The 27189-nt window shown below is 39.3% G+C and overlaps 1 protein-coding gene across 6 annotated transcripts in view; it reads left to right on the top strand.

Moving 5' to 3' along the window:
- Positions 1–27189, top strand: part of LOC143282461 (tyrosine-protein phosphatase non-receptor type 13-like) — a 590260-nt gene that overhangs the window by 508617 nt on the left and 54454 nt on the right. For 5 of the 6 annotated variants that reach the window (XM_076588135.1, XM_076588121.1, XM_076588127.1 and 2 more), the window contains one exon: positions 1636–1915. In XM_076588135.1, the coding sequence (XP_076444250.1) occupies positions 1636–1915 (280 nt within the window). The remainder of the gene's footprint in view (positions 1–1635; positions 1916–27189) is intronic. The other variant, XM_076588144.1, reaches the window with a different exon arrangement.

Raw genomic sequence — 27189 nt, 5'->3', positions numbered from 1 at the left:
ATGGGCTTGAGTCAATTCCATCCATTCTTTCTGAGACCATGATCGATTTTTTTTTTTTTTTTTTTTTAATCTTGACCAAACCCACATTTGTTGCTGCTGGGGCAGTTATTCAGCTCCATGACTTAAAGAGTTATGATTGTTATCATAAAACTATGAGCCATTTTATTTTCTGCTACAGGTATAATCAGACAATATGCATGCTATTTCCAGCTGTATTGTGTTTCTTTTCTTTTTGGACGTCGTATTGTGGAGGTGGAAATGGACTTTTTTAATGCATGAAAATTATTATCTTCATTTTGAAATGCCTATTTAGTTATCTACATTCAAAATAATTGTGAAAAAGCCCACATTTACTATCCACATTGATTTTCCTTCACTGACATGTTTACTTTCGTTCTGTATCTCCTTTAGTTTTTTTACAATTTTTTTAAAAAGTTTTTTTTATTGCCCCTGAACCCTGAATTTCCCAGGCAAGGTGACAGTGGACTGAAAAAGACTCACACAGCACAGGCTGCATTGACTTTTTCTATATTTTTGGAATGATAACCAAATTTAGAAATCTGTTGATGATAACCTAATTTAGAAATCTGTTGAGGTGTGTGTGTGTGTGTGTGTGTGGTCACATGTTGGTATGTGTATGTAACATAGATATAATGTTTTATGTTAACAAAAGCGTTTTTGTAAAGCACCTAGAGCAGATTTCTGGATAGTGTGCTATATAAGTATCCATTATTATTATTATTATTATTATAAACCAGTTTCTATGCACAACAGACACTTTATCAGATACAGACAAATCCAGGAAGGCAGAAAAAGTACTGTAGACTGTCAGCATGGGCAGGCAGAAATGTGTTTGAAATAAAATAGTTCTTGGGTTTGACTCTACTGATGGACATGATGATTTTCTTTTCAAGAAAGCATATTTGACTGAAAGGATTGGACAATTTCATCAATGTCGAAATGTTACTCACACAGAATCATATGTATATCTTTTTTTATTTTATCGTAGTTGTTCTTGTATGTGTGTTGTCCAGAAAATATTATATTAGTGTCCAAATGATTGGACTACTTTTCATAATGAACAGGTTGAAAATATTTCAAAAACAAAACAATGATTTCAAGACAATTGCATGTCTTTGGAAAATCACAAAAATTGAAAACAGCACGTGTTTTGTATTCTTTATTCACTTTCAGAGTTTGTTTTTTTTGTTTTTGTTTTGTTTTAATTCAGTCTTTTTTCTTTCTTTTTTTAACCCAATAACAAAGCCTACAGAATTTTTAAAAATATGTACCAGTTTTTTTACAATTCACACACACACACACACACACACACACACACACACACACACAACTGAAACACAGGGTTATTACACAGATTTGCGTTTTGTGCAAACATTTGTGAGCCAAAAATCAAACTGTGACTGATAGTTTACGTTTTTTCCCTGTTCCCCTTCTTTATGGAAACTGAAAACATGAGAGAGTTTTTTTGTTTTGTTTTTATTTTGTTTTTGTTTTTTGTTATATTTGCATAATGCATATCGCATGCTTGATAAATATTCTGTGAATCTTTTTAGTGTTTGAGTTTATTGTTTTCCACTGATGGATGTTTAAGTCTGGAAAGATCTGTCTGTTTAGATGACTACAATCGCATCAAACTCCAAACCAACAGTCCAGGAAGTAATGACTACATCAATGCCAGTGATATACACCTAAGTGTAAAGGACAGTGAAGAACCCCTGTGCTACATTGCCTGCCAGGGTCCTCTGCTGACCACACAGGGCCACTTTTGGAGAATGGTGTGGGAGGCAGGGTCCAATGTGGTGGCTATGCTGACACAGGAGGTGGAGTCAGGGAAAGTCAAGTGTCACAGATACTGGCCACAAGCTCCTGATGAATTCTTGGAACTGTGCGAAGGGTGGGTACATAGAATGATTTTACGATTAATGTGATGATCATTGTTAACAGTTGTCTCCTGTTCCTGTTCAACACAGAAGTACCAGTATCACAAATTTATTTAAGTTCATTTTAGTAGTGTACAGCAGGCACATGGATAGGGAAAGATTGACTTACTCTGATTAAAAAGACACTGACTTGTGATTTCTTAACAAGTGACAATTACTGGAACAGACTGCAAGATTTTTCTTTTTATCATTGAAATAGCTGATGAAAGAAATGAAGGCAATATGTGTGTTATTTGGTTTTGTTATAATAATAATAATTATTATTATTATTATAGCAGTAGTACCTTTCATAACTCTAAAAGCACTTTACAATCTCAAAGCACGCTGGAACACACACACACACACACACACACACATTAAATAAATAGATTTGGATTCATAGAATAAGGAATTGTGTAGACACTGCTTGAAAAATAATGTTTTTGGATTATTTTTAAAAGATGTGAGTGAGGATATGAAAAAGGCAGTGAATTCAAGGCTTATACATCTGAAGAACTCAACGCTCTGCCACTGTGTGCCTCACTGTTGAATTTAGTACTGCAAATGATTCTGTTATCAGTGGAAGAGTGGAGAGACCTTGAAGGGAGATATTTGCTTAAAAGGTCAGATGTCTCATGTGCAGTAAAAGAACCCACAGCAACAAAAGGATTGTCCCTGAAAAAGATTCTGAAGAAAAATCCACAAAAAACACTTGCAGACAGAAAAAAAAATGTATGGGTGGTGCTGCACTGTGATGACATGGTCCCCCTGGGGAGAGGAGCCTGAATTTCACACAAAGAAATCTGTTGTGACAAAAAGTAAAACAGTATGATACTGAAGTGTAGTTCCAGTTAATTCTGCTCAACGGGAAGCCAGGGTGATTCTTTTTAAAAAAGAGTTTTCAGTGGAGAGACTTACATGCCTTAAAATTAGTTTAATTAAACACATTTTATTCAGTGACCTACTGATGCAGACTCCAGCAGGAGTCCGAGTCTTGTCCTGCGCAAACTAGTTACCGGTCCACCCAAGTCGAGAATTGAAAGTAGCTGTGGCTAGAAGCCACCCTTAACTCTATGGAGACATAGTTAGATAGTTAATGTAGTTTTGCTGTGACGGCCAAATATGGACATATTTGAAAAATTCAACACACTTTCACACAGAGACAAAGACATACAAATTATATATCACTAGAAAGTTTACCATCTCTTCTTTTAACATTTTAAAGTGGTTTTCTCATTAAATGCTGCTAATTTTTTATTTTTTTTATTTTTTTTTTAATATTTTAAATTATGTAACTAAATACTGAAAAACAAAAACAAAATAAATGAAAAATAGGTATACTGTACTCACCAGGCATGTCATATCCATCAGATAATCCTTAAGGAAGCATAAGATGATTTTCTCACACAGTAAGGTTCCCTGATTCTCATGAATCAGTTTGAAGTCAAATGTTGCTTAACAAACTGTTAAAAAAAAATAAATAAATAGAAGATCACAACACTGGAAAGACAGAAAACGCAAAACCATACAAATCCATCACTTGAAAAAAAGGGGAAAAAATTTACATATTTCTGCTGCAGTTAGATTATTATTTGTTGTAGTCCTTGACTGTGTGGAACACCTCAAAGCATGGAACAGCACAGAGGGGCACTTTACACTGTTTGCACATGATTGTGGTGGCTTTTTTTTTTTTTTTTTTTTGCATTTTTCACCTCCTTGTGCTTTGTGTTTGGCGTAACACACCTTGCACCCTCTCTGTGTTTTCCTGGTCTACTGCTCCTTGGTGGGTGGAATGTTAGCAGGCCAGTGACTGCCTGGCCTCAGTCTCCCCATTTCTGCTCCTGTGTCTGGCAGATCTCCTCCTCATATGTGTAAAGTGTTTTGAATTTCTCTAACAGACAATGCTGTCATTAAAAAAAAAGAAAGAAAAGCTTTTGCATGTATTTCAAAAAAAAAAAAAAAAAGGGGGGGGGGGGTGGAGGACTAGGAGTGACTATAAATAACACATGCGCAGACACGTCTACGCATAATACACTGACACACTCATTGCACAGACACCCACACACACAATTTGATAAGTGCACACACAGAAAATGATAATTTTACATTAATCTATACAAATTATTCATAAAAAATTGTAAAAATCAACATTATTTACACAAGAAATAAATTAGCAAAGTATCAAATTGTAAACACACTCACTTCAACAGGAGTGGACGTGTCTGGAAAGTCGGTGAGAGTCCTGGGGTCCCAGTGAAAGGTGCAGCCAGTGTGAAGTTTGTCAGGTCTTTTACCCACTCATACAAGTACTCTTGTTCCTCGTCGCCAATATCTACAGTCATCAGGTCACCTTGTCTTGCAGTATGGCCGTCACTTGTGTCACTGTCAATTTCTGTCTCAGCGCCGTAGGGGTCAGTCAGCAAAGTTTCGTCGTCACTTTCAAAATCATCATCTGGAACTAACTGAATGTCATCATCATCAGAAAAATCATCAGAGAATTCATCATCAGTGTCTAGGAGCTCACGTTCAATGCGTGATCCTCCTTCTGTCACAATTTCGACAGCCTCACGCAGGGAGTACGTCCATTCCACCGCCATGTTTGTTGTGTAAGCATTGTGACCTCTGACCGGGTCAAGAAAATTCAAGAAAAAAGGCCTTTCACGCGGTTAATGGTCAAGGGGAAATAACTCAATTTTTCCTAGACTGGTCCCTCAAGACAGCCTGATTAGTTTCCCTTTAATTGAACACTGCTGAGTGTATGAAAGAAAAATCGGAGATTCGTTGTATCTTACACTTTGGCATGTCGTGCTGTGTGGACGGAGCATCAGCGCTGAAGCTCCAGCACATCTCCAATGAGTTAATATATCACATCCCTTCTGTTTACTTATGCGCCTCCTTCTTTTTCTTGCAGCCATCTTTGTTTCCTGACCATGTGATACCTTAGCGGCTAATTTTTTTTTTTACATTTTCTTCCTGTCGTTTCATTGACTCCCTGTTGTTGCATGTTACAATGTGTTCCAAAAGGACACAAGACTATCTCACTTGTTCGGGCAGTCAGGCCAAAAGTAAGCTCAGATTGCAATCAATCAGCAGACACTCATTTCCCACTTTCTGGAGCACTGCCAACACCGCTGCTGCTTTTCTGCCACCTCCCCCAAAAGGTTGGTCAAGACTATCTCACTTGTTCGGGCAGTTGGGCCAAAAGTAAGCCCAGATTGCAATCAGTCAGCAGACACTCATTTCCCACTTTCTGGGGCACTGCCAACTCCGTTGCTTCTTCTCTGCCACCTCTCCCCGAAAGTTGGTCTACACATTTCTAACGCCTCCTACACTGCTTCTGAGACAATCTTTGAACATCAAACTTTCCACAAATGTTGGTCATATTACTCGTACTTCTTCATAGACAGATATTAGCGTTATCACATCAAAGTGCTCCGGCAGTACTTGAGCCTGGTACCTGTCAGTGCTCAAGCTGCCCTAATCAGTTTCTTTATATCCATCTTACCACACAGTCTGACAAGAGGTCCACACGGATGAAACATTCCCAAGGATGGATCACTGTTCAGCAAAATGGGATGCACCACCCATAGCATGCCAGTGGATTTGGCCCCCCTTCTTCATTTGCCCATGGTGGTGGTTGTGTCCATGCCAAGCTTACACGGCATGCCCCTCCTGAGGGTAGGGATGCCCTCCCTCTACACAGGGAGGAAGGTGGCCCACTAGAGGACATTTGCAGCAGACAGAATGCACCCTAACCCCTATCTGGCAACCACGTCACCAATGGACACAACTCAAGCTCCTGCAACCTACAGTAGTTGGAATGATTACCTTCCTTGGCCTGGCACAGCACTTAGTGGCCTCATATTCACCCGTGGTGGCAGCCCTGCGCAGTGTGCATGGATCCCACATGCGACCTTCCCCTTCCAATTCAGGAAGGTATGTGACGGGGGCAATAGCCGAATGGTTAAAGCGTTGGACTGTCAATCTGAGGGTCCTGGGTTCGAATCACGGTGACGGCGCCTGGTGGGTAAAGGGTGGAGATTTTTACGATCTCCCAGGTCAACATATGTGCAGACCTGCTAGTGCCTGAACCCCCTTCGTGTGTATATGCAAGCAGAAGATCAAATACGCACGTTAAAGATCCTGTAATCCATGTCAGCGTTCGGTGGGTTATGGAAACAAGAACATACCCAGCATGCACACCCCCGAAAACGGAGTCTGGCAGGGTAAAAACGGTCATACACGTAAAAGCCCACTCATGTGCATACGAGTGAACGCAGAAGAAGAAGAAGGTATGCCCTTCCTCTGCAGAGGAAGGAAGGTGGCCCACTACGGTATATGTGCAACATTCACCACACCTAACCTCTCACCAGCGACCAGTGATAAGAGATGCAATTCTGCTTTTGCAGCCTACTGCTGTTCGAGGAAGCTATTATCTCTCTTGGACTGGCCCAGCACTCTGGTACCTATGTCAGAGCACCTCCAGCCCCCATAGCTCCAGTTTGTGGTGGATCTTTCTCATTATTGGGCCTTCTGCAGGTTTTTTTGCCAGTAGCCTCAGCCACTGACAACCTCACCCAGCAGCAGCAGTTCAACTTTGCTCTTCTTCTCAGGTGATGCACCACTCAGATTTCTGGTGTCACAACCCCCACACCTGCAAGCATACACCCCTCTTCAGGGAGCCAACCCACACCTTCCCTCCTCATACCAATACCTGACCTTAAAATATATATATATATATATATATATATATGTGTGTGTGTGTGTGTGTGTGTTTTATAACGGCAGGGTGCTATTTGAGGATGCAGTCTGCCTGGGTCTGAGTTCGTTCATCCAGTCCAACACCAAACACCTAGGTTTGCAGTAGTTCCACTTTATTGGTACAGTGGACAGCATGTGATGCAGCAAGTCACATGACAATAAAAAAACCTTCTGCAACCAATAAACAGAAAACAACTATTTTCCATGTGTACCATGAGGTGTGGGAGAAATATGAACAGGACTTAATTTCAAGTGAAGCAAGTAATGTGAATTTTAAGTGCCAAAAAAAACTACAGGGCTAAAAAATCCTGATGCCAAATATTACTGAAAGCAAAGGCATCATTTAAGACAATAAAAGAAAGACTTTGCGACTGGCCACCACTGATTATATTGGTCTTCATAAAGAAAACCAACCAACAACCATATTCCTGAAAACAACCCGCCAAGAGGTGTTTCCCATCCCCAACAAGCGGAAGCACACCAAAACCGTGTCAGCAAAATCTCTCCCTTTATGCCTTGGAAAAGCTATCTTTGAAAAACAACAGTTTTCCTCAAATGGCTTAGTTATCGACAGACCGTCTGATTAAATGTATAATAATCCTAATAGAAGGTCACACTACTAGTAATTCATTCAGCACCATGCACTGAGCCAGTTCACTAAGAACTGAAAGAAAGAAATGTTGTTATGATAACATGTTGAACAATGGCGTCTGTTAAGCCTTGTACAAATCTAAAATATAAAACTTCCAAAAATAACTAAACATGTACATATGTAAAAAGATACTTTAAAAAATAGGAAGAAACACCCACCTGAGCAGTGTGCTCAAAGGCTTTACACAGTGACAGTGTATATTACAAGCTGAGCAACTTGCACTACTGTCATCTGGCTCACCAAACACAGCATCAGTGAACTGTCTTCAAAACGATCAAGGGAAGTAACTCTATTCCAAATACATCATGTGTTTTGTAAAAACTTGAATTGTGCATTCTAACAATATGAAGCTATGCACATTTATAGAATATAGTAATAATTTCCTGATAGCTGTTTTTATTTATTTATGTTATTCTTCATTACTAGTTTCTTATTTTTCTTTTATATTTCTCTTTTCAATAATAATGATAATGGTATTTATATAGCGCTAAATCTTGTGCAGAGACAAATCAAAACGCTTTCGCACCAGTCATTCACAAGCATGCATAACTCTAAAACTGTAGAAACTAAAGACAAGGAAGAGGTAGGCAAAGGAGGCTATTTTGGGAAGAGGTGGGTTTTAAGGCCAGACTTGAAAGAGCTGAGTGTGGAGACTTGACAAAGCAAAAGAGGAAGTTCATTCCAATCGCAAGGTCCAGAGACAGAGAAAGAACGGCGGCCAACAGCTGAGTGTTTGAATTTGGGTATGCGTAAACAGAGTGGATCCGGAGCCGATCGTAGTGAGCGAGATGGAGTGTAGAGGTGAAAGCAGCCACAGAGATAGGAAGGGGCAGTTTTGTGAATACATCCATAACATAGAGTGCTGATCTTGTACTTTATTCGGTCTCTCAGTTTCACTCTACTACATATTTATGTAGTGAATTCATAGCAGAAGCCTCATACTTGCATGCCTGAAAGAGTGGAATAAAGTAACAAGCAACACCAAATTTCAAAGCAATATCTCAAACAGTTTTTGAGAGATTGAGTTTTGAATTTTTCACACACAAAAATGGTGATTTTAGCAAGTCTGGCAAATCGACATTTTGGAATCCGTGTAGAATTGCAACTAATAGGTTATCATAGTCAAAACTCTTCATATATGATCTACATAATACATAGCATACCTCAATTTAGTGTCAGTTAGCTGTTAATGTTATTGGCTGAATGCCAGTGTCATAAATTCTGGGGAAAATGCTTATTTTCAGCATGTCTGATACTGCAGTTTTGATGGTAGGGTTACTAAAATGGCTGAAACTCAAAAACTATTGCATCTACATAAACATTTAAAATATTTTCAGGTTCAGGAAGGATTGTAGACTTACAAGATAGCAGATGTTAATAATAAATCTTGATAAGTGACAGGTTCCAACATGATTATATGAAAAAAAACTTGCTTGATTAAAGACGATCGGGGATAATGTGCTCCATTAATGTTAAAAAATGAACATCCTTTTACTAGTTTTAGATATTTGTCAGGTGGTTTTTTTCCAACATGAAGTAAAAATCAATATGTATGCATCACTTTATGTAACTTGTTTTCTTGTTTGCACTTCCTTATTAACTATTAATCAGCACAACTGATCATACCAGTTCTAAAATAAAGACATCCACCTGAACTTATGCATGGTCCATGTCAGAGCTGAAGTATGAAAAGGTTGAAAGGAAACAACAGTCTTACAATACAGCATGAAAGGTACACCTAGTAGTGACGTTTTGATTAGTTTTTTTTTCTTTTTTCTTCCCCCTCATTCAAGTAACTGCAAACATTTGAAATTCAGAAGCATGAAAGTGCACAAAATCTTACACTTGTTTCTTTAATGCTATGTGCTGAAGATATTGACTCCACCTTTTCTTCAAGCATGTCCACCTGCTGTACAATAACATTACGATGAAAGCCTGGTAGTAAAAAATAAAGACAGTGCTGTCACATCTACCACCAGTTCAGCAGGTAGCATACACACACATGTGCATGCACATGCACACACACAACATTCCCGAGATGTCCGACACGATCATGGATCTAAGAAAATTAATAATGGTTTTGTGTGATCGTGTCTCTTCCCTGGAAGCAACTGTACGGGGACAACAGGAGCCAACAAAACGTTGCAGAATGGAACCTGTTTCCATGACAACACAGGCAACACAAACTGAAAGCCCCAGTCTTAGCCCCAGCCCCAGCCCTACACCTACCTACGCCGACGTGGCCAGAATTTCCTTACCAGAGAACCCGGCAGCAGAAAAAAAACGAGCAAGCCACCAAGACAAAACTGCCCTTCAAAAGAAGAAAAAAGAAGTTGAAAAATCGGTGACGTCTTGTGACGAAAAGACGATGGATGACGTAAAAAGTACAAAGTCTGGAAATACATGCTCTGTGCAGAAAGAAGAAAACGGGGAATTACCCAAGGTAATAATTCTCCATGATTCCGTGCTCAACCGTGTGCAGGAAAACAGACTGGGCAGATCATACCACTTCAAAGCCTCCATGCAAAAATCCCACACAGTGTCTGAAACCAGAAATTTACTTCAAGCTGTCACCACCACAGAGAAAAAGCCTGAAGCTGTTGTCATTCATTGTGGCATCAACGACTTAAGATCAAAAGATACAACAGAAGTCAGTAATTTCTTTACCTCAACAGTGAAAGACACTGCAAAGAAAAATCCAACAACAAAGTTCATCGTAAGTTCAGCAACCACCGTCAAAGATTCAAAACTGGAGGTCAAGAGACAACTGTTCAACGCAATGGTGGCTTCGGAACTGTTTGACGAAAAAAACATATCATTTATAAAGAACGACAACCTCAAGACCAACGCCCTCAGAGACGCTGTCCACCCCAACGGCAGAGGAGCCAGCATCCTCGCAGGAAACATCGGGCGACATGTTCGAGATCTTCTCTGGGAAACACCGAAGAAATCAACACGCAGAGCCAGGTTCCACCATCACCAGAACCCCGCCCCCTTTCATCACAACTGGTACAATCCTTACGACGCACTGATGGACTGGCCAGTGTTTTATTAACATTTGCGTCAACTTCTGCCTGGCACTGATAAACTTTTGTGCTGAGCGATATTCTTGTTTTGCTGAGTGACCTTTCTTCCTGCCGTTTGCAAGTGCATTTTTTGTTGACAATATTTAGACTATTATTTTTGTTTCCCGTTTCCTTTCATTTACTGTTTATTTTCACCATCATACAGTTTGATTTATTCATAGTATTGATAACATTATTTGCCTATCTGATAGGAAAGATAATCAGTAATGAAAAAACAAACGCAATTGCAAATTAGGCTGCTCCAGTGGAACTGCAGATCTATTCTAACCTGGCCTATTTGAAACATTTTCTAGCATCAAGTAAGTGTGATGTTTTGATTCTGCAGTCACTTAATATCAGTGCATGTAAGCTTCCCAAACTTCCAAATTATTATTTTCCACCAGTATATGAAACTGGGAACGAGGGCAAGAAGATAAGTACTGCTATTTATATACTTAGGGAATTACAGTATAGTCTATGTGAGTCTCCTGTTTTAAAATCTATTGCAAGCTTTGACATACACTCTTGTGCAGCTACAGTAAAATTTAGCAACAAGCTAATTCTTAACGTACTTTCCGTTTATCTTCCGAAAGGTCCAAACGATCGAAATACTGAGTGGCTTAGAACATTACAAGAACAACAGCCTGGTAAATGGGTAATAGCTGGTGATTTCAATGCTCACGCTCCATTCTGGGAAAAGGACTGTAAAACTGTAACAAGCAATTGGTTAATAGAAAACATCACTGACAGCCCCTTTTATCTTATGAATGATGGTAGTGTTACTAGAATTCCTGACGTCTCAAAACACAGACCAACAGCAATTGACCTGACATTAATATCCCCGGAGCTAGTCCCATCATGTACCTGGGAAACACATAAAGACACATTGGGAAGCGACCATGTGCCTATCATCATTACAATCGCTGATGATGATAATCAGCCTGATAATAACGTCGACATAATTCCAAAATATAAATATAAAAATGCAAATTGGGATTTATTTCAAAACATTCTTACCTCTCACGATTTTGAAAAACTTGAGAATGAGAGTGTAGATGTAATGTATTCAAATTTTACAGAAGCTGTGTTATCAGCAGCTGATATGTCGATACCAAAAGTAAAGGCTGTGAAGTCAGGTGACCGTTCAGGCAATGTCTGGTGGAATGATGCATGTGAAAAGGCAGTTAGTTACAAGAAAGAAACATTTAAGAACTACCTCGCGGACAGTAAGCCCCCAAACCACAAAGAAATGAAGAAAGCAAACACTCAGAGTAATATGACTGTAGCCCAAGCTAAAAAAGATCATTGGTCATCATTTTGTTCACAAGAAATTTCAGATCATAAAGACTTTAATAAAGTTTGGACAAAAATGAAAGAAATGAAAAATGGAATAAAGTTACCAAGTTGCCCAATATCAAATGACTCACAAAACAAGTTTCTATCAGATCAGGAAAAGGCAGAAATCTTTGTTGAAATGTTTGCGAAAAATAGCAAATACGAAGGCTTATCACCTGAGTGTAAAACACACAGAGACAGGGAAGAAAATAGTGCTTTATACAGTGATCCCATTCCGCAAAATGACTTGTGGTTTAATTCTCCTATTACGTATGAGGAGTTACAAACCGCTATAGCTTCCCTTGGCAATAAAAAAAGTTCAGTTGGAATCGATGCACTATCGAATGTGATGCTAAAACACATCCCAAAAAATTGTATCGTTTTCCTACACAAAATATATCAGAAATGTTGGACATCTGGAACTGTACCACAGATATGGAAAACATCAATAGTTGTACCGGTTTTAAAAGCAGGAAAACCTAAACGTAATAAAAATAGTTACAGGCCTATTGCTTTGACCTCGCATGTCTGTAAATTGATGGAAAAAATAGTCCTGTTTAGAATTATAACTTACTGCGAAAAATACAATATCATTCCAGTGAACCAGGCTGGATTTAGAAAAGGAAGATCAACGGTCGAACACCTAGTAAAGATTACAACTCAAATAAAACATCAGTTTGCCCGCAGAAAAAGTGTCCTCGCAACGTTTTTTGACGTAAAAAAAGCCTACGATCAGGTTTGGCACAAACGTCTTTTATTCAAACTGAAATCAGTTGGAATATCTGGTAATCTCTATGAGTATATTAAAAGTTTTTTATCTAATAGAATTATTCAAGCAAGGGTGGGAACACATTATTCTTTGCCACATAAACTTGACATGGGAATTCCACAGGGCTCAGTTATAGCCCCTATTCTCTTTAATATTCTTATTCAGGATCTACCAAAGGCATTGTCAAATCGTGTAGTTTTAGTACAGTATGCTGATGATATATGTATGTGGATGGGTGTCAATCTAAAAAAGTCAACCCCACAAAGAGCACAGAATTATATACGTCGTTTGTATCAGTCTGATCTCGATAACATTGGTAACTATATGTTTGAAAATGGTCTAGCTTTGTCGACTGAAAAAACATGTATGATGTTGTTTAATTCAGGTGGTAACCCATCTAGCACACCCATTTTTAAATTACTTGGTGACGTCATTGATTATAAACAGGTAGTGAAGTTTTTAGGCGTTTATCTTACTTCAAAGCTGACATGGAACATTCACTTTGATTACATCTTAACAAAGGCAAGGAAAAGTATCAATTTTATGAAAATTATAAGCCGCTTACCCTGGGGAATGGATACAAAAACATTGATTCATCTTGCCATGGCCCTTGCAAGATCTAAGATAACCTATGCACAAGAAATATTTTTCAGTGCACCTAAATATCTATTACAAAAGATTCAAAGTGTAGACTGTAAGGCTATCAAAATTGCCCTCGGAGTGCCCTCTCATGCATCCAATCAGGAAACATACAAAACAGCCGGAATTCTTCCCTTAAATCAACATCGTGAGTTAGCAACAGCAAAATTCGCTGTGAGGTACACTTCAATGACAAAAAATTTCATTGCTGATGAACTGACAGTAAGATCAGACATTGATTTTCCTAAAAGAGCTAAAGCCATCTCATCACAAGAAACAGTTGCAACTTACATTTCAAATCTGTTAAAAGAATCTGAAGTTAACATGAAAGAGTTAGCTGCAAAACCACATCATTCTCCTGTTCCTTTTTGGGAAATGTTGAAAGCGGATTTTGATATCACTTATTCTGAAACAAAAAAGGAAGAAAACATCAATATCACGACAAGTAATGCCAGAATTCATATAACAGAAAAATATCAGAATCATCTCCATGTATTTACAGATGGATCTGTTCTTGATGACAAAAACGCTGGTGCGGCTTTCTATATTCCTGCCTTTAAAGTTGAAAAATCTTACTTTATTGGAAAACACCTTTCCATATTCACAGCTGAGCTAATTGCTATTATACAAGCTCTGAACTACTTAGTGAGCCATCAAATAGTTTTCTCGAAAATAGCATTCTTTGTTGATTCCAAATCAGTACTTTATGCTCTAGAACTATTCAGCCTTGAAACAAGACCTGACTTAGTTATTGAGGCAAATCATTTGGTACATTGTTTAAGGATTAAAGGGACTGAGGTCAGTTTTTGTTGGGTGCCTTCTCATGTGGGCATTCTTGGCAATGAAATTGTTGATAAAGCAGCTAAAAGAGGAGCGCAAGATTCAGAAAAATCGACAAAAATACATGTCCGTCTCTCCGTAAAAGAGGCATACACTTTGTTAGAAAAATCAGCATGGGGTCGATTTCATAACCGATGGAAGTTAAAGTTTTTAAACCATAAAGGAACATTATTCCCCGAGAATATTATTAAAGAAAAGATACCGAATCCATCAGCTTACTATACAAGATTAATAACCTCTACTTTCTTCCGTATAAAACTTGATGCGCTGAAGATAAAGTATAGTAAAAATGTTACATGCATCTGTGGTAAGCAGTTCAGCTTGCATCATTGTTTGTTTCACTGCCAGCAGTTACGTACCTTCTTGCCCAAGTATTTCAAAGAGAATAATAATTCTGCAGATGATTTTTGTAAAGTTATTTCCGACGAGGTTCTTATGGTCGAACTTTCACAGGCATTAGTTCATAGCCCTCTTTCTACATTCCTTTAATGCACTTCAGAATTGTGTTAATGGTTTCTGATTATTTAAATTATTATTATTGAATTGTTTCTGTTAAATGTAACAGCATGTTAGTTATACCCCATGCCCCCACCCCCCCCCCCCCCCCCCCTTTAATTTTTTTTTTTTTTTTTTTTTTTTTTTAACGTCTAATATCACTGATAGTGAAAAGACGCTAAACAAAAGAACAAACACAACACACAAACATGCATCCATATATGTACACAAAAAACAGTAAAAAGCATGCATACATGCAAAAAGCATTTGTGCATGTATACAAACACCTTTAGACATACACTAACTATTCATGTAGTATACATAAAAGGATAGAAATAATGGTGAGATATACACATACTAACACAAATGTACAACCCCCGCTCCCCCACATCCCCCACATACTCCACTGGCTATGTTTGAAACTATTGTATTATTTCACATTTTGTTAATGGGAACGCAATATATGAACACATTTTCCTAAACAGGAAAAGCATACACGTCACACTTACATATAAAAATGAAAATCAATATGACGTCCTGACCACTACAGACTACCTCTGATCACTGACCACTGCCAACTACTGACCACTGACCACCACCAACCACTGACCACCACTGATCACTGATGACTACTGACCACTGATGACCAGTACCCAAAAGTGCATGTATTGTTAAACATACATAGGCCTGGGGAAACACAGGACGGGGGGAATATAGACCTGAGGGAACATAGACATGCTGCAGCCCAAACAGCCATGACATGGAATCACAACCACTGACGGCATGGAGAAAAGAGTGAAAATATCAAATAAGTTGTTTTTGTCATCTTTCAAAAAGATAATTCAAACACAAATGTGACACTAATAGAGCCAGGGCTTGAAACAGAAATCAGTCTCACTGAGACGAGGCATGTTCTTCAGTAAAACGTGTCAGAGCTGAAACGATAGATCTACTTCCTTTATTTCTCCCTCTCAGGCAAAAGTGAAGTTTTGTGTTGAATAATTCATCAGGTGGGCCTAAGTTAGAGCAGTCATCAATATGTTGTCAACTATGTTCCAACTGCCCTTACATCTTCTCCCTCCCTCAACTCTGTGAAGTGTCATTGGGAAGAACTGTTCACCAGATTCCTTAAGGTCTGTCACTTGTGTGTCAAAGCCTGGGTCTCTGCGAATGGTTTTCCTGTGCATTCTGCAATGATGTCATTCCCTTGTTTTTTCTGTCTTCCCCTTCTCTCGCTCTCAACAGTTCTTTGGCATGCAGACACCAATGACTTATCCACAGCCTACCATTTCCCTGTGGATTGTGTCTGGAGAAACTGACAGCCTGAGACAACTCCCAATGGACAGAGAAAAAACATATTCCTGATAGTCTGGTGTTTATCAATCATCCTCTTCTGGAGCTGGATCTTAATTTATTGGACAGATTATGACTTGCAATTTCTCTGTGGAATAACTTGTCTGCTGACCTATCATTGCACTGTCAGTGCCTCTACAGAGATGCAGATTCAAGATTCAAGATTTGATTTACTCTTGGGCATGAAGATTTCAGAAAACTGCATAATCAGGAACACAACTGGGATTATCAAATTGTTTGGATCAATTGAGGTTAAATGAGGGTTAACATACCTTCTGCATGAACATATCCAGTGCAACCTTACAAGTCTTAACTCACTCAGTACGGCCAGTCCTCTCTTCTCCTCAACACAGACCCCTCGGATGTCCAGTGGGTGTCTGAATGACCCAACCTTTAGCTTCCGTCGTCAGAATTGTGGTATTCTTTGTCAACATTCACCTTCCGCGTGCAATATTTTGATGATGGTAATTGGGGTGAAACGCTGTTAACGTCGTCTCTTTCGCCGTTCGTATGGAGAGAGTTAAGCCTTTCATTTCTGACTGCAGATATATCCGCAGTTTAGGGGTAACTGCATAATCAGGTGTCCAGCCGCTCAGTTGCATACACTTGCCTCCCTGGCAAATTGCAACTGCCTTGATGAGTGTTTGGAGCAATTTCTTAGCAAGTTTTGGCTCCATTTTGATGCGTTTTAGCAACTATGAAAACCCGATAGAAAACAAAAGTAATGTTGTTGATCAACTGAAGTCATTCTGGTTATCCTGATGATGATACATGCTGCAAGGTACATCAACAGCATAAGAAAGAAACCAATATTGGAGCTTGAAACCTTCATTTTGGAGTTTTTCATTTACTATTAAACCCTCCAGGTGAAAGCTTCAAGCTGAAATACTGTTTACAGTGAGCTTTTGAGTTGTAATATCGTTTGATAGTGTTAGTGAGTGAGTGAAAAGGATTTTTATTTCTCTGTGTTTACCCTGTTCATTGCCATTAAGACATCAGCTGACATCCTGCACAAAGTGTGTTTTTCTTTGGGATTTCATTCTTTTTCTGGACTATGACAAAAGTTTCATTAGCTGAATGAACTGTTTTCCGCAAGGCCCCCCAAATTCTGTCTTAAGTCTCTAACTTGACAAAGGTCTTCCTTGCATCATGTAGAGGTCTGCTATTGTACTCTCTAAAGCTGGAACCTCACACATTAGGCAGATTGGGATTATGTCCAAAGGCTGTCTCACATGTACTAAATCCATGTACACTGTGTAAGTCTTTAACACAAAGCACATGCTAGTGCCACTTCCCAGGAAGTTACTATCCCATATCCGTCACAATTTTAACCAATATTTCTTTCATTCAGCCATTGCATCTCTCTACCACTCCACCATAAAGTGGAAGTTTTTACTTCTTTGTTAACATTTTCACATATGTCTCTAAATGTCTCATTGCTAACTCTTAGCCATTGTCGCCAAACAATCTTTTTGGCAACATGAATTTTTTTACAGTCATTTTTGGCTTGCTTTGTCTTGATTATGCATACAGTACTAAGGTGAGAAAACATGTCCACAAAGTGAAAACCCAGACATGTTTATGTAATTCAAACAAATCCAATACCACAGTCTCAAATAACGCCAATGGTAGACTGATAACTGATTTTGACAATCTCTAATGTTTGACACAAATTTCACAATTGCTCACACAATTCTTCCAAAAGTGAGAATATACCCTTGCCATTCACACCAGCATCATTTACCAAAGACACTAATCAATCTGCTTGATGCATGTCCAAATTGTCTGTGAAGTTTAACCAAAACTTTCTTTTATTCATCTTTAGACACATCATCATTCGCAAACAAGATTTCATGTCTTACGATGATAGTCAATTTTTGTCCAGTGATGCATATACAATAATAACAACTTGATATCAACTCTAAATCAACAGACTGTCCAAACATTTTCACTTGTCCTTTGACATGTCCAACATTGTTCCATCTGTTTTAAGTGATCGTTTACTTAAAAGCAGAGAATATCAGCATTAATAACCTCAGTTTCAATATTACAATGCACGTAACCTATCTTGGATGATATAGTTACAGTTTGACTTGAGCCAACCACACTCCCATAACCAGGTTTGAACTGTCTTAAGCTGTGGGATACTGGACTTTTCTTTTTCTCATCTTAAGCTTGGTTGTCCACATAATTTCCTAATTTTTTTTTTTTTTTTCCAACATACTGTCTTCATACAAACAGTATCAGTAACAGTGGCACCACTTGTTTCTGTGACAAAAACTGCAAGGACAGAAGAGTCTTAAGTGAAAAGTAATCTCACAAGTTTCTGTCTGAGATTCTTCACCCCCTGATGTGAAACTTTCAGTCATTTTCACATTTCTTATCCATGTGGGCATTTCTTGGCCCAGTGAAACACAATCTTACAAATGGCACAAATTGTTCTTTTCCCCAACTTTTTCAGTGGATTGGTTCCGAGTGACAGTCTGTTTTTATCTGAAGAATTATTTTTTGTCCTATCTCTGGCACCAGTTTAACAGAAATGCATTTATCATTGCCCGAACCTGAACTTGTCTTGCTAAAAATTCTCTTCATAGAAGACTTTTTGAAGCCAAGGTCAGTTTACTGCATGCTGTGTGTGCTGCTTCTTCTGTGCGGACAAATTGGCATTGTCTAACAATTTGAAAGCTAACACTGATTCTGGTTGCACCATCTGATGTTTGCTACACTTTTCATAAAGTCTCTTGAATTCATAATTGTAGTCCGAAATTTTCGACCCCTCAAACCATATGAATCTGTCAAAATTTGTATAAGCCTCATACGCCAAATCACTGTCCTCTTTCTTATGCCATTCGGATGAGAATATAAACCGAGGTCCTGTGTGCAGCATGCACTTAGCACACGTAAAAGAACCCATGGCAACAAAAGGGTTGTCCCTGGAAAAATTCTGTAGAAACACTTCGATAGGAAAAGCAAATAAAACTGCATGCAGGAAAAAATACAAAAAATGGGTGGCGCTGTACTGTAGCGATGCGCTCTCCCTGGGGAGAGCAGCCTGAATTTCACACAGAGAAATCTGTTGTGATAAAACGAAATACAAATACAAATGCTGTGAACAGCACTTGCAGGACTTTGTCACAATTTGAATCATCTTAAGACTTCCATATATGTCATCCTCCCAAGTCTAGCATCCTTTTGCAACAGTTTTTACTCAGTCACCAGATCTCATCTTTGTGAGAGCCCTACTCTTTATTCTTATCAAGTCAGTTTCTGCAGTTTTGTACACAGAGCAGAAGATGCACAAAAGTTGTATAAGTATCATGATACTTTACATGTATAACACAATGTGCTCTCCTGCCTTGCCTCAAGCAACCCAGAGATTGTACCTCTGTGGTAGTGGCACCAGTACCATACAGGCCAACATCCTAGCTGGCCCAACAAACAATAGAAGGCAAATGGGACTGAGGCCCCACGCAGGGCATGGAGCAAACTTCTACCTCACTCTGCCACCATAGAGCTAAAGGAGGCTGCTTGCTGGATTTCTTGGCCTGAAAACAGTCCCCTGAACTCATTTCCTCAGCACTTTTCATTAAGCCTGTCTACCCCCTCCTTGCCTTGTATGACAGGTTTTTCTGTCCTGTCTGGTTCATATGTATCTTCCTAAAAAGATTCCAATCTTTCAGTTATCCAAATGACATCTTTTTTCAGTTGCTCTCCCAGTTATTTATGTGACATGAGCAGCACATCTCTATCTCTGTGAGTATTGTGTGCTATCAAAGCCACATAGACTTATGTTGGATTGCAAATGGAGGACCCCTTTGGCCAGGGCTCATTAGATAGAGCATGGTCCTTGATAGTCCATGCTTTCTGGTAATCCCTCACTTTCTCACACTTCAGAAAGCGTGGGGGGTGCCCCCAGGCTTTCTCACACTTTACACGGGATTGCGAGAAAGCATGATCGTTCCCATGCCACGCATTCTCTCAATTGCAAGAAATTGTCGGGGGTACTCCCATGCTTTCTCATAAAGTGTGAGAAAGCATAGGAAGTCCCTGTTATTTTGATGAAAACATTTCCCTCGTCATCAAGGTGGGTTTCTTGCCTTTTCCCAAATACAAATGTAAGAGATGAATGAGAAAGAGAGAGAGAAATATGGGAACGACAACAACCATGATTATGATGATGATGATGGCATAAGTGAAGACATCAACGGTGATGACTCTAAAACTGTCAGCTGGTTATTATACTTCACATGAGACAGGTCACTGCAATGCACAGGCCTCAAATTCAACATGAGATTTAGCAGCAAACAAAAACAAATGAAATTATGGCATTGTGTATAAATCAAACAGAAATATATATGAAGACTTGACTCAGATGTTTCTCAAAGGATGTTGGGAATAACATGTAAATGAAACAACTTTTTGACTGAAAAAGGTTTTTCACAATGCTATACCCTCGCATAAGGAGCATGAAAATGGAACTAGTTGTGAAGTAACCTTTTCTGTCACATTTATTTAGAATGTTCCTTCATTTCACGCTTGTTCATAAGTTCATTTATATGTGATAGGATCTGTTCATATGCAATATCTCACAAAAATTAGCTTTTGATTTCAGATAAAACACTGGGAACATGAAAATTTTACTTAACAAACCAATCAACCAAATAAACAGATGAAAGGAAACATATGCAAGCATTCGTGCATTGAGAGTAATAGAGAAGGTCACACACACATAATCAGAAAATGAGATGGCAGTATTTTCAAGGAAAATGGCAGGGGTGAGAAGAGAAATGTCCATAGATGAAAGAATTTATAGTATTGTTTTTGTCTTGTCATTCAGTTTCAGATGGTTGTTTGAAATTCGTGACTTAACTTCAGAGACGCAGTCCTTTAGAGGCTGAAGAGGATGGCTTTAGTTTGAAGGAGAACTGACTGGTTAAACACGACTTACGTGGAAGTTGAAGTTTAATCAAAGTTCTACACTGTGAGAGGGCACCCTAAAAGAATTATGGTTAGAGTGTGTGTGCTATCTGGGCATCAGTCTCACACGATGTATATCCTGGTTTTCATATTTCGAAAGAATTTCAGGGTTGGTCCATCTGTATTTTTAACATGAAGGAGGGACCATAGTTCTTTCCGGGCGTCCTCTCATAGGGTAGAAATGGAAGTCTCGTTTAATCAGTCAATTCTACCCAATGAGAAGGCTTTGAGGTTTGGATTTGAACCTCTGAAAGGCAGGATTACATTACTTCTGTTTTTCAACTTGATACATTCTTGCCATTGCATATAATTGTACACTAAGCCAGACAACATCACCAAATTGTTTAATGTGTGGTGAGTATCAGACCATCAGTTGTTTATGAAAAGCTGAGATAAAAAAGAAGTTCAAGTTTTGTACATTGGCATGGAATGTGTGTAGTTTTCAGATGAGCAGATATGACCACTGCAAAAAGTAGTGCTGTCTAAAATAATTCAAATGTAAGACACAGTGAATTGATTGACAATGATGTGGCAATGGCTGTGGCCGTAAACACTTCACAATATAAGTGAGTGTCAGAGAGAAATACTACACAAGGACAATATCTTGGGAAGGTCTAGAGAAAGAGGGCTGAGGACAGGGGCATCCTTAGTGGCTATTCATGACGCAAGCCGACATCGTTCATTTAACGGGCACAAGCAAGATGTCCGCTGGTGTAGCGCTCTAACAGTTGAATGATACTGAATAGCAACCATCTAATATAGAAAGACCCAAGACCCAGGGAGCTGGACAGTTTATTTCATGTGCCTGTAACCATGGCCTTCACTGTGTTAGCGCAGATACACGTAGTATAGTATGGAAAGGACTCTATGCAAGTCTCCCTCCCTCCCCCACTCAGCTACACTCTAAGCAATGAACTGTGAACCGTGAATCAATGATCACCCCCTCCTCAAAGGGGGATAAGGTAGTGGAGCAGGTAAAGTATGCGACCAAACATACACAAGAGGAATAAATCACATACATGTATGAGTTTATCTGTGTTTGGAAACATGTCCACAAAGTGGAAAAACCAGCTATATACATGACTATAGAATAGAATATGTCTTTATTACCAAGTGTACCGGGGTCACAAGGAATATTGGGGGGGATAGTATATAACAAGGTACGAAAATAAATCGAAAATCATACACAAACACAGATACATTAGAAATTAGGATATATACAAGTGCATATCAATAGAAAAACTTGTGCATACTCACACGTGCATGCACTGCATACACACTCTCTCTCTCTCTCTCTCTCTATCTCTCTCTCTCTCTCTTTGATGACAGAGAAAAGAACGCTTTTGGTAAGGATTTGTTAGAGATGTGTTCCGCATTTGATTGCGTTATTTTGAACGGGTTATGTTGTTTTGGTTTTGATGATTCATTAACATTTGTCTCGTCTACAGGTGGAAGTACCATAGATTATGTTATAATGTCCAGAGAGTTGTGTGTTATGGATTTTGTATGCTCATTGAAGGTTGTTTCATTTATTGACTCACCGCATTTCCCTGTATCGTTTATAATTGCTCAAAGTGAAGACACTGCTTGTGCTGAAAAAGTAAATGATATTAAATGGATTAATAGATTAGCTTGGGATCAAACAAAGGAGAACAGTTTCAGAGAAAATATTTATCCAGGCGATTTACAGAATATGTGTGTACATGCATTTTGTCTTTTGGATAACAGCGTAAATGAGGCTTTGGAGCTATTCAGTAATATATTGTTTAGAACGAGTGAATGTTTGAGGAAGCGTGTGTGTGTTGGGAGTGATCAGCGAGATGCCCCATGATTTGATGCTGAATGTAAAGATGCAAAACACAAAGCCAGACAATTGTTAACAATGTTAAGACAAACCAAGGATGATAAGCACTGATTACCCTGTGTGAAAGCCCGGAAGGAATATAAGGATTTATGTAAGGTAAAGAAAGTCAGCTACAGACATGATAAAGCCAGACGTCTAGCATCACTGAGCAAAGACAACAAACAGTTTTGGAAAGAAGCAAAGCAAGTGTCTGGAACAAGGAAGATATGAGTATGTAAAGACATTAAAGAAAATAAATGGTTTGAACACTTTCAGAATTTATTTACTCAGAACAAGGTTATAACTACTGATAGCAGAGCCATTAGTGAAGTGCAACCAGAGGAATCAGATATATCTGATGAACTCAGTCATGCTATTTCAGAACAAGAAGTTGCAGATGCTATTCGGAAATTTAAAAAAGGCAAGCTTGTGGTGTAGACAGTATTTTGGCAGAAATGTTAAAATCAGCTGATAATATTGCTGTACATTTTTTAACAAAACTGTTTAACATTCTGTTTGATAAGGGCATGTATCCAGATGAATGGGCGAAGGCAATAATTGTTCCAATTTTTAAAAAGGGAGATAGTAGTTCAACAGACAACTATATGGGTGTGTCTTTGCTCAGTCTTATTAGCAAATGTTATACATCAGTGCTAAATGGAAGACTTTCAAATGGGCTGAAAAAAATGATATGTTAACAGGCTGGATTCAGGCGTGGTTATGCCACAACAGATCATATTTTTACTCTGAACGCAGTTATTGAGAAATCTTTATCAAAGTAGGGAGGTAAGCTTTACGCCTGTTTTGTTGATCTGAGAAAAGCATTTGACTCTGTGCAACATCAGTCTTTGTTTGATATTTTGATTCAGAAAGGTATGAAGGGGAAATTTATGAGTGCTATCATTGCTATGTATAAATGTGTTACGTCTTGCGTACGTATTGAAGATAAGTTAACTGAATTTTTTGATTGTCCCGTTGGCCAAAGGCAAGGTTATATGTTAAGCCATATATTGTTTTCGTTGTTTGTTAACGAAATTGCATCAGCAGTTGAAATCAGTGGTATTCATGGAATTCAGTTTTTGCCTGATTTATTAGAGTTGTTCATTCTTCTGTTCGCGGTGATATAGTATTGCTATCTAACACTGTGATTGGTCTGCAGAATCAAATTAATATTCTGAATAATGCATGTAAAACACTCTTCTTGAATGTAAATACTGACAAGACTAAAGTGATGGTTTTTCGAAAAGGTGTTTTTTTGGGGAAGATATGAAAAGTGGAATCTCAGTGGAAATGCTCTAGAAGTAGTGAATGAATATAATTATCTAGGGTTTGATTTTACGACAAAAATGAGTATAAACAAAGGAGTAGGGATTTTAGCAGCAAAAGGCAAACATACATGCATTGACTGTATAAAATATATAACGAAGCTGAATGATATTTCCAAAGGATGGTTTTTCAAAATATTTGATGCTCAGGTACAACCCATTCTTTTGTACGCTTCTGAGATGTGGAGTCTTAATAGACTTGATAATATTGAGAAGGTTCATTCCTTTGTATGTAAACGTTTTTTGAACATACCACTTAGAGTACCAAACAAGTTTGCATACGGCGAATTAGGACACTATCCACTGTATATAAATAGTGCAACAAGGCGTATCAAGTACTGGTTAAGTTTGCTGAATATGAATGTGCACTGATTACCCAGGCAGGCATATTTGATGTTGTTTAACCTAGATGAAAGGGGAAAAAAATGCTGGGTGTCTTTAGTAAAAAAAATACTTTATTTAGACTTGGGTTTGGATATGTCTGGTTGCAACAAGGCGTTGGTTGTGAGCAAACGTTTTTGTCATTATTTAAGCAAAGAATGAAAGATATAATTATGCAAGAGTGGGACGAGTCAGTAATGTTTAAAGATATATATCACAACTACAGACTGGTTAAAACTGGTTTTCAGTGTGAGCAATATTTTGACTTTGTGGATAAAAAGTGTTTTAGGGACTGTTTGGTAAAATTATGGCTTCATTTGCTCCCAATAAATGGATCGTTTTTTAAGAGAACATTCAAATGTAATTCAAATTACGCATGTAAATGTTGTAATGTGGTCGAAGATGAAAATCATTTTATAAACGGTTGTGTCCTTTAAAATAACCTGTGGCAAAAACATATGAACTCTGAAGGTCAATCGTATGTTCACTTGCTGAAGAATGGTTCTGTTTACAGTATTCGTAATCTCTGCGTTTATATATTTAATGCCCTGAAGATACGAAAGGAATTCTGTGACAAGAATGATGAAAGTTAGAATTAATTTACTATGCACAAGAAGCACTTTTGTTCTACAGGTTTAAGTTAGTACGTATTTTACATTTTGTTGTCACTGCGTGATCACCATATTGTGTACTTTTGACCTCTTTCTAGGGGCCGGAGGCCTGGAGATTAAAGTTTTGTTCTTGTTCTCTCTCTCTCTCTCTCTCTCTCTCTCTCTCTCTCTTTCACACACACACACACACACACACACACACACACACTATAAAGTGATAAATAGTATCAAATGGTATAATACATATCAGGTCAGATAGATATATCTGCTACTGATAACCTGGATCCCAGTACTACCTGTCACAGGGTCAAATTGCTGGTGACTAAACCAGCACCCCCTTCTCAGGAGGATGGTGAGGAGGGTGGCTAGGCACCCTGGTGGAAATAAATGCCATCAAAGGGCGCCAGCTCTGGAGAGCTACCTGCGGCCACCTAGCTAAGGGAGTAAACCCTGACAGAAAATCCGGTGCGGGGCCCCTAAGGCGGTTGGATGGCAAACTTTGTCACTTTCCGGCAGCTCCTGCAGCCGCGTTGGCACCAAAACATAACAGCCTTGCTGTTCCTTTGGATCTGTCAGCGAGGTGGAGAGGTGGGACAAGCTGCATGGGCAACAGCCTGTCTTCCATATTACATTGCCCAGGCTTATATATCCATCCATCCATCAACAAACACCTTGAACCTACAACCTGGAGAGGACACTCCAGCTTCGCTACTAGCACTAGCGTCGGAACAACACGTGAAGCAACAGTTACTAGTTATAAGTTAGCACCCAATTGGTGTAGAGCCGACGCCAGGGGTTGCTTTTGGTGGTGGGAGGGACCCTCGCATCCCACTGGACAGGTACCGCCTGCCCAAGCTGGGCAGCCCCCAGCCAATTAGGTGTTGTCCCGCCATGACCTGCCTTCTTCTATGTGTGTATGAAGATTAGGAGAATATCCGACAAGCAGGTCGTTAATTTCCCCACCAGACAAAAAGAAAACTTCAAGAAACGGATCAAAAATGAAACTGGCCTTTTGGAATGTCCGTACAATGATGCCTGGGCTCTCCCAAGATCTGCAAGACATCAGTGATGCCAGAAAGAGAGCCGTCATAAACAGCAAGCTAAAGAGACTAAATGTGGACATTGCCACTCTGCAGAAAACACGGCTGGCTAACTCAGGAACACTAAAGGAGAGGGACTACACCTTCTTCTGGCAAGGAAAGAGCTCTGATGCCCCAAGAGATTACGGAGTAGGCTTTGCAGTCAGGAACAGCCTGCTGAACATGATCGGACCAGGCAGTGGCGGTTCAGAACGACTCCTGACTCTCCACCTCAACACCTCCGAAGGCTATGTCACTCTCATCAGTGCATATGTTCCAACTCTGTCCACCTCTCCAGACGCCAAGGATGAGTTCTACGAAAATCTTGCATCAACCATAAAGAACATCCCCAGGACAGAACAACTTGTTCTCCTGGGTGTCTTCAATGCCAGAGTGGGTGCAGACAGCGATTCGTGGCCCTCCTGTCTTGGTTCCTTTGGAGTGGGGAAAATGAATGAGAACGGACAGCGACTACTTGAGTTTTGTGCCTGCCATGAACTGTGCATCGCCATCTCCTTCTTCAGGACGAAGCCCCAACACAAAGTCTCCTGGAGGCACCCATGCTGAAAACACTGGCACCAACTGGATCTGATCCTAGTAAGACGAGCTGCCATCAAAAACATTCTCCACACTCACTCTTACCACAGCGCAGACTGCGACATGGACCACTCTCTGGTATGCTGCAAGATCAGATTGCAACCAAAGAAGTTCCACTGCTCAAATAAACAAGGGAACTCTCACATTGACGTCAGCAAGATGTCTCAGCTAGACCTTGTAGAACAGTTCGCAGAGGCCTTTGAGAGAGAATTCGATGCATTGCAGCCCAGAGACTCTGCCACAGAAAGATGGGAAACGCTATGAGACACCATGCACCGCATTGCTATGGCCACCTTTGGGAAGAAAACCGCGAAATCCCACAGCTGGTTGAGGCCAAATCATTATTGAGGCCAAGTGCACTGCACTCACTGAGTACAAACAGTCACACAGTGAGAAGAACCTGCAAATCCTCAGGGCTGCCAGGAGTAAGGTTCAGCTTAATGCCAAGTGATGTGCAAATGAGTACTGGACAAAGCTCAGCGAAGCGATACAGAATGCTGCTGGAAGAGGCAACATCCAAGGGATGT

The sequence above is a fragment of the Babylonia areolata genome, chromosome 1 (genome assembly GCF_041734735.1).
Source record: "Babylonia areolata isolate BAREFJ2019XMU chromosome 1, ASM4173473v1, whole genome shotgun sequence".
NCBI classification, from domain to species: domain Eukaryota; kingdom Metazoa; phylum Mollusca; class Gastropoda; order Neogastropoda; family Buccinidae; genus Babylonia; species Babylonia areolata.
This window is presented reverse-complemented; position numbering and strand designations above follow the sequence as displayed.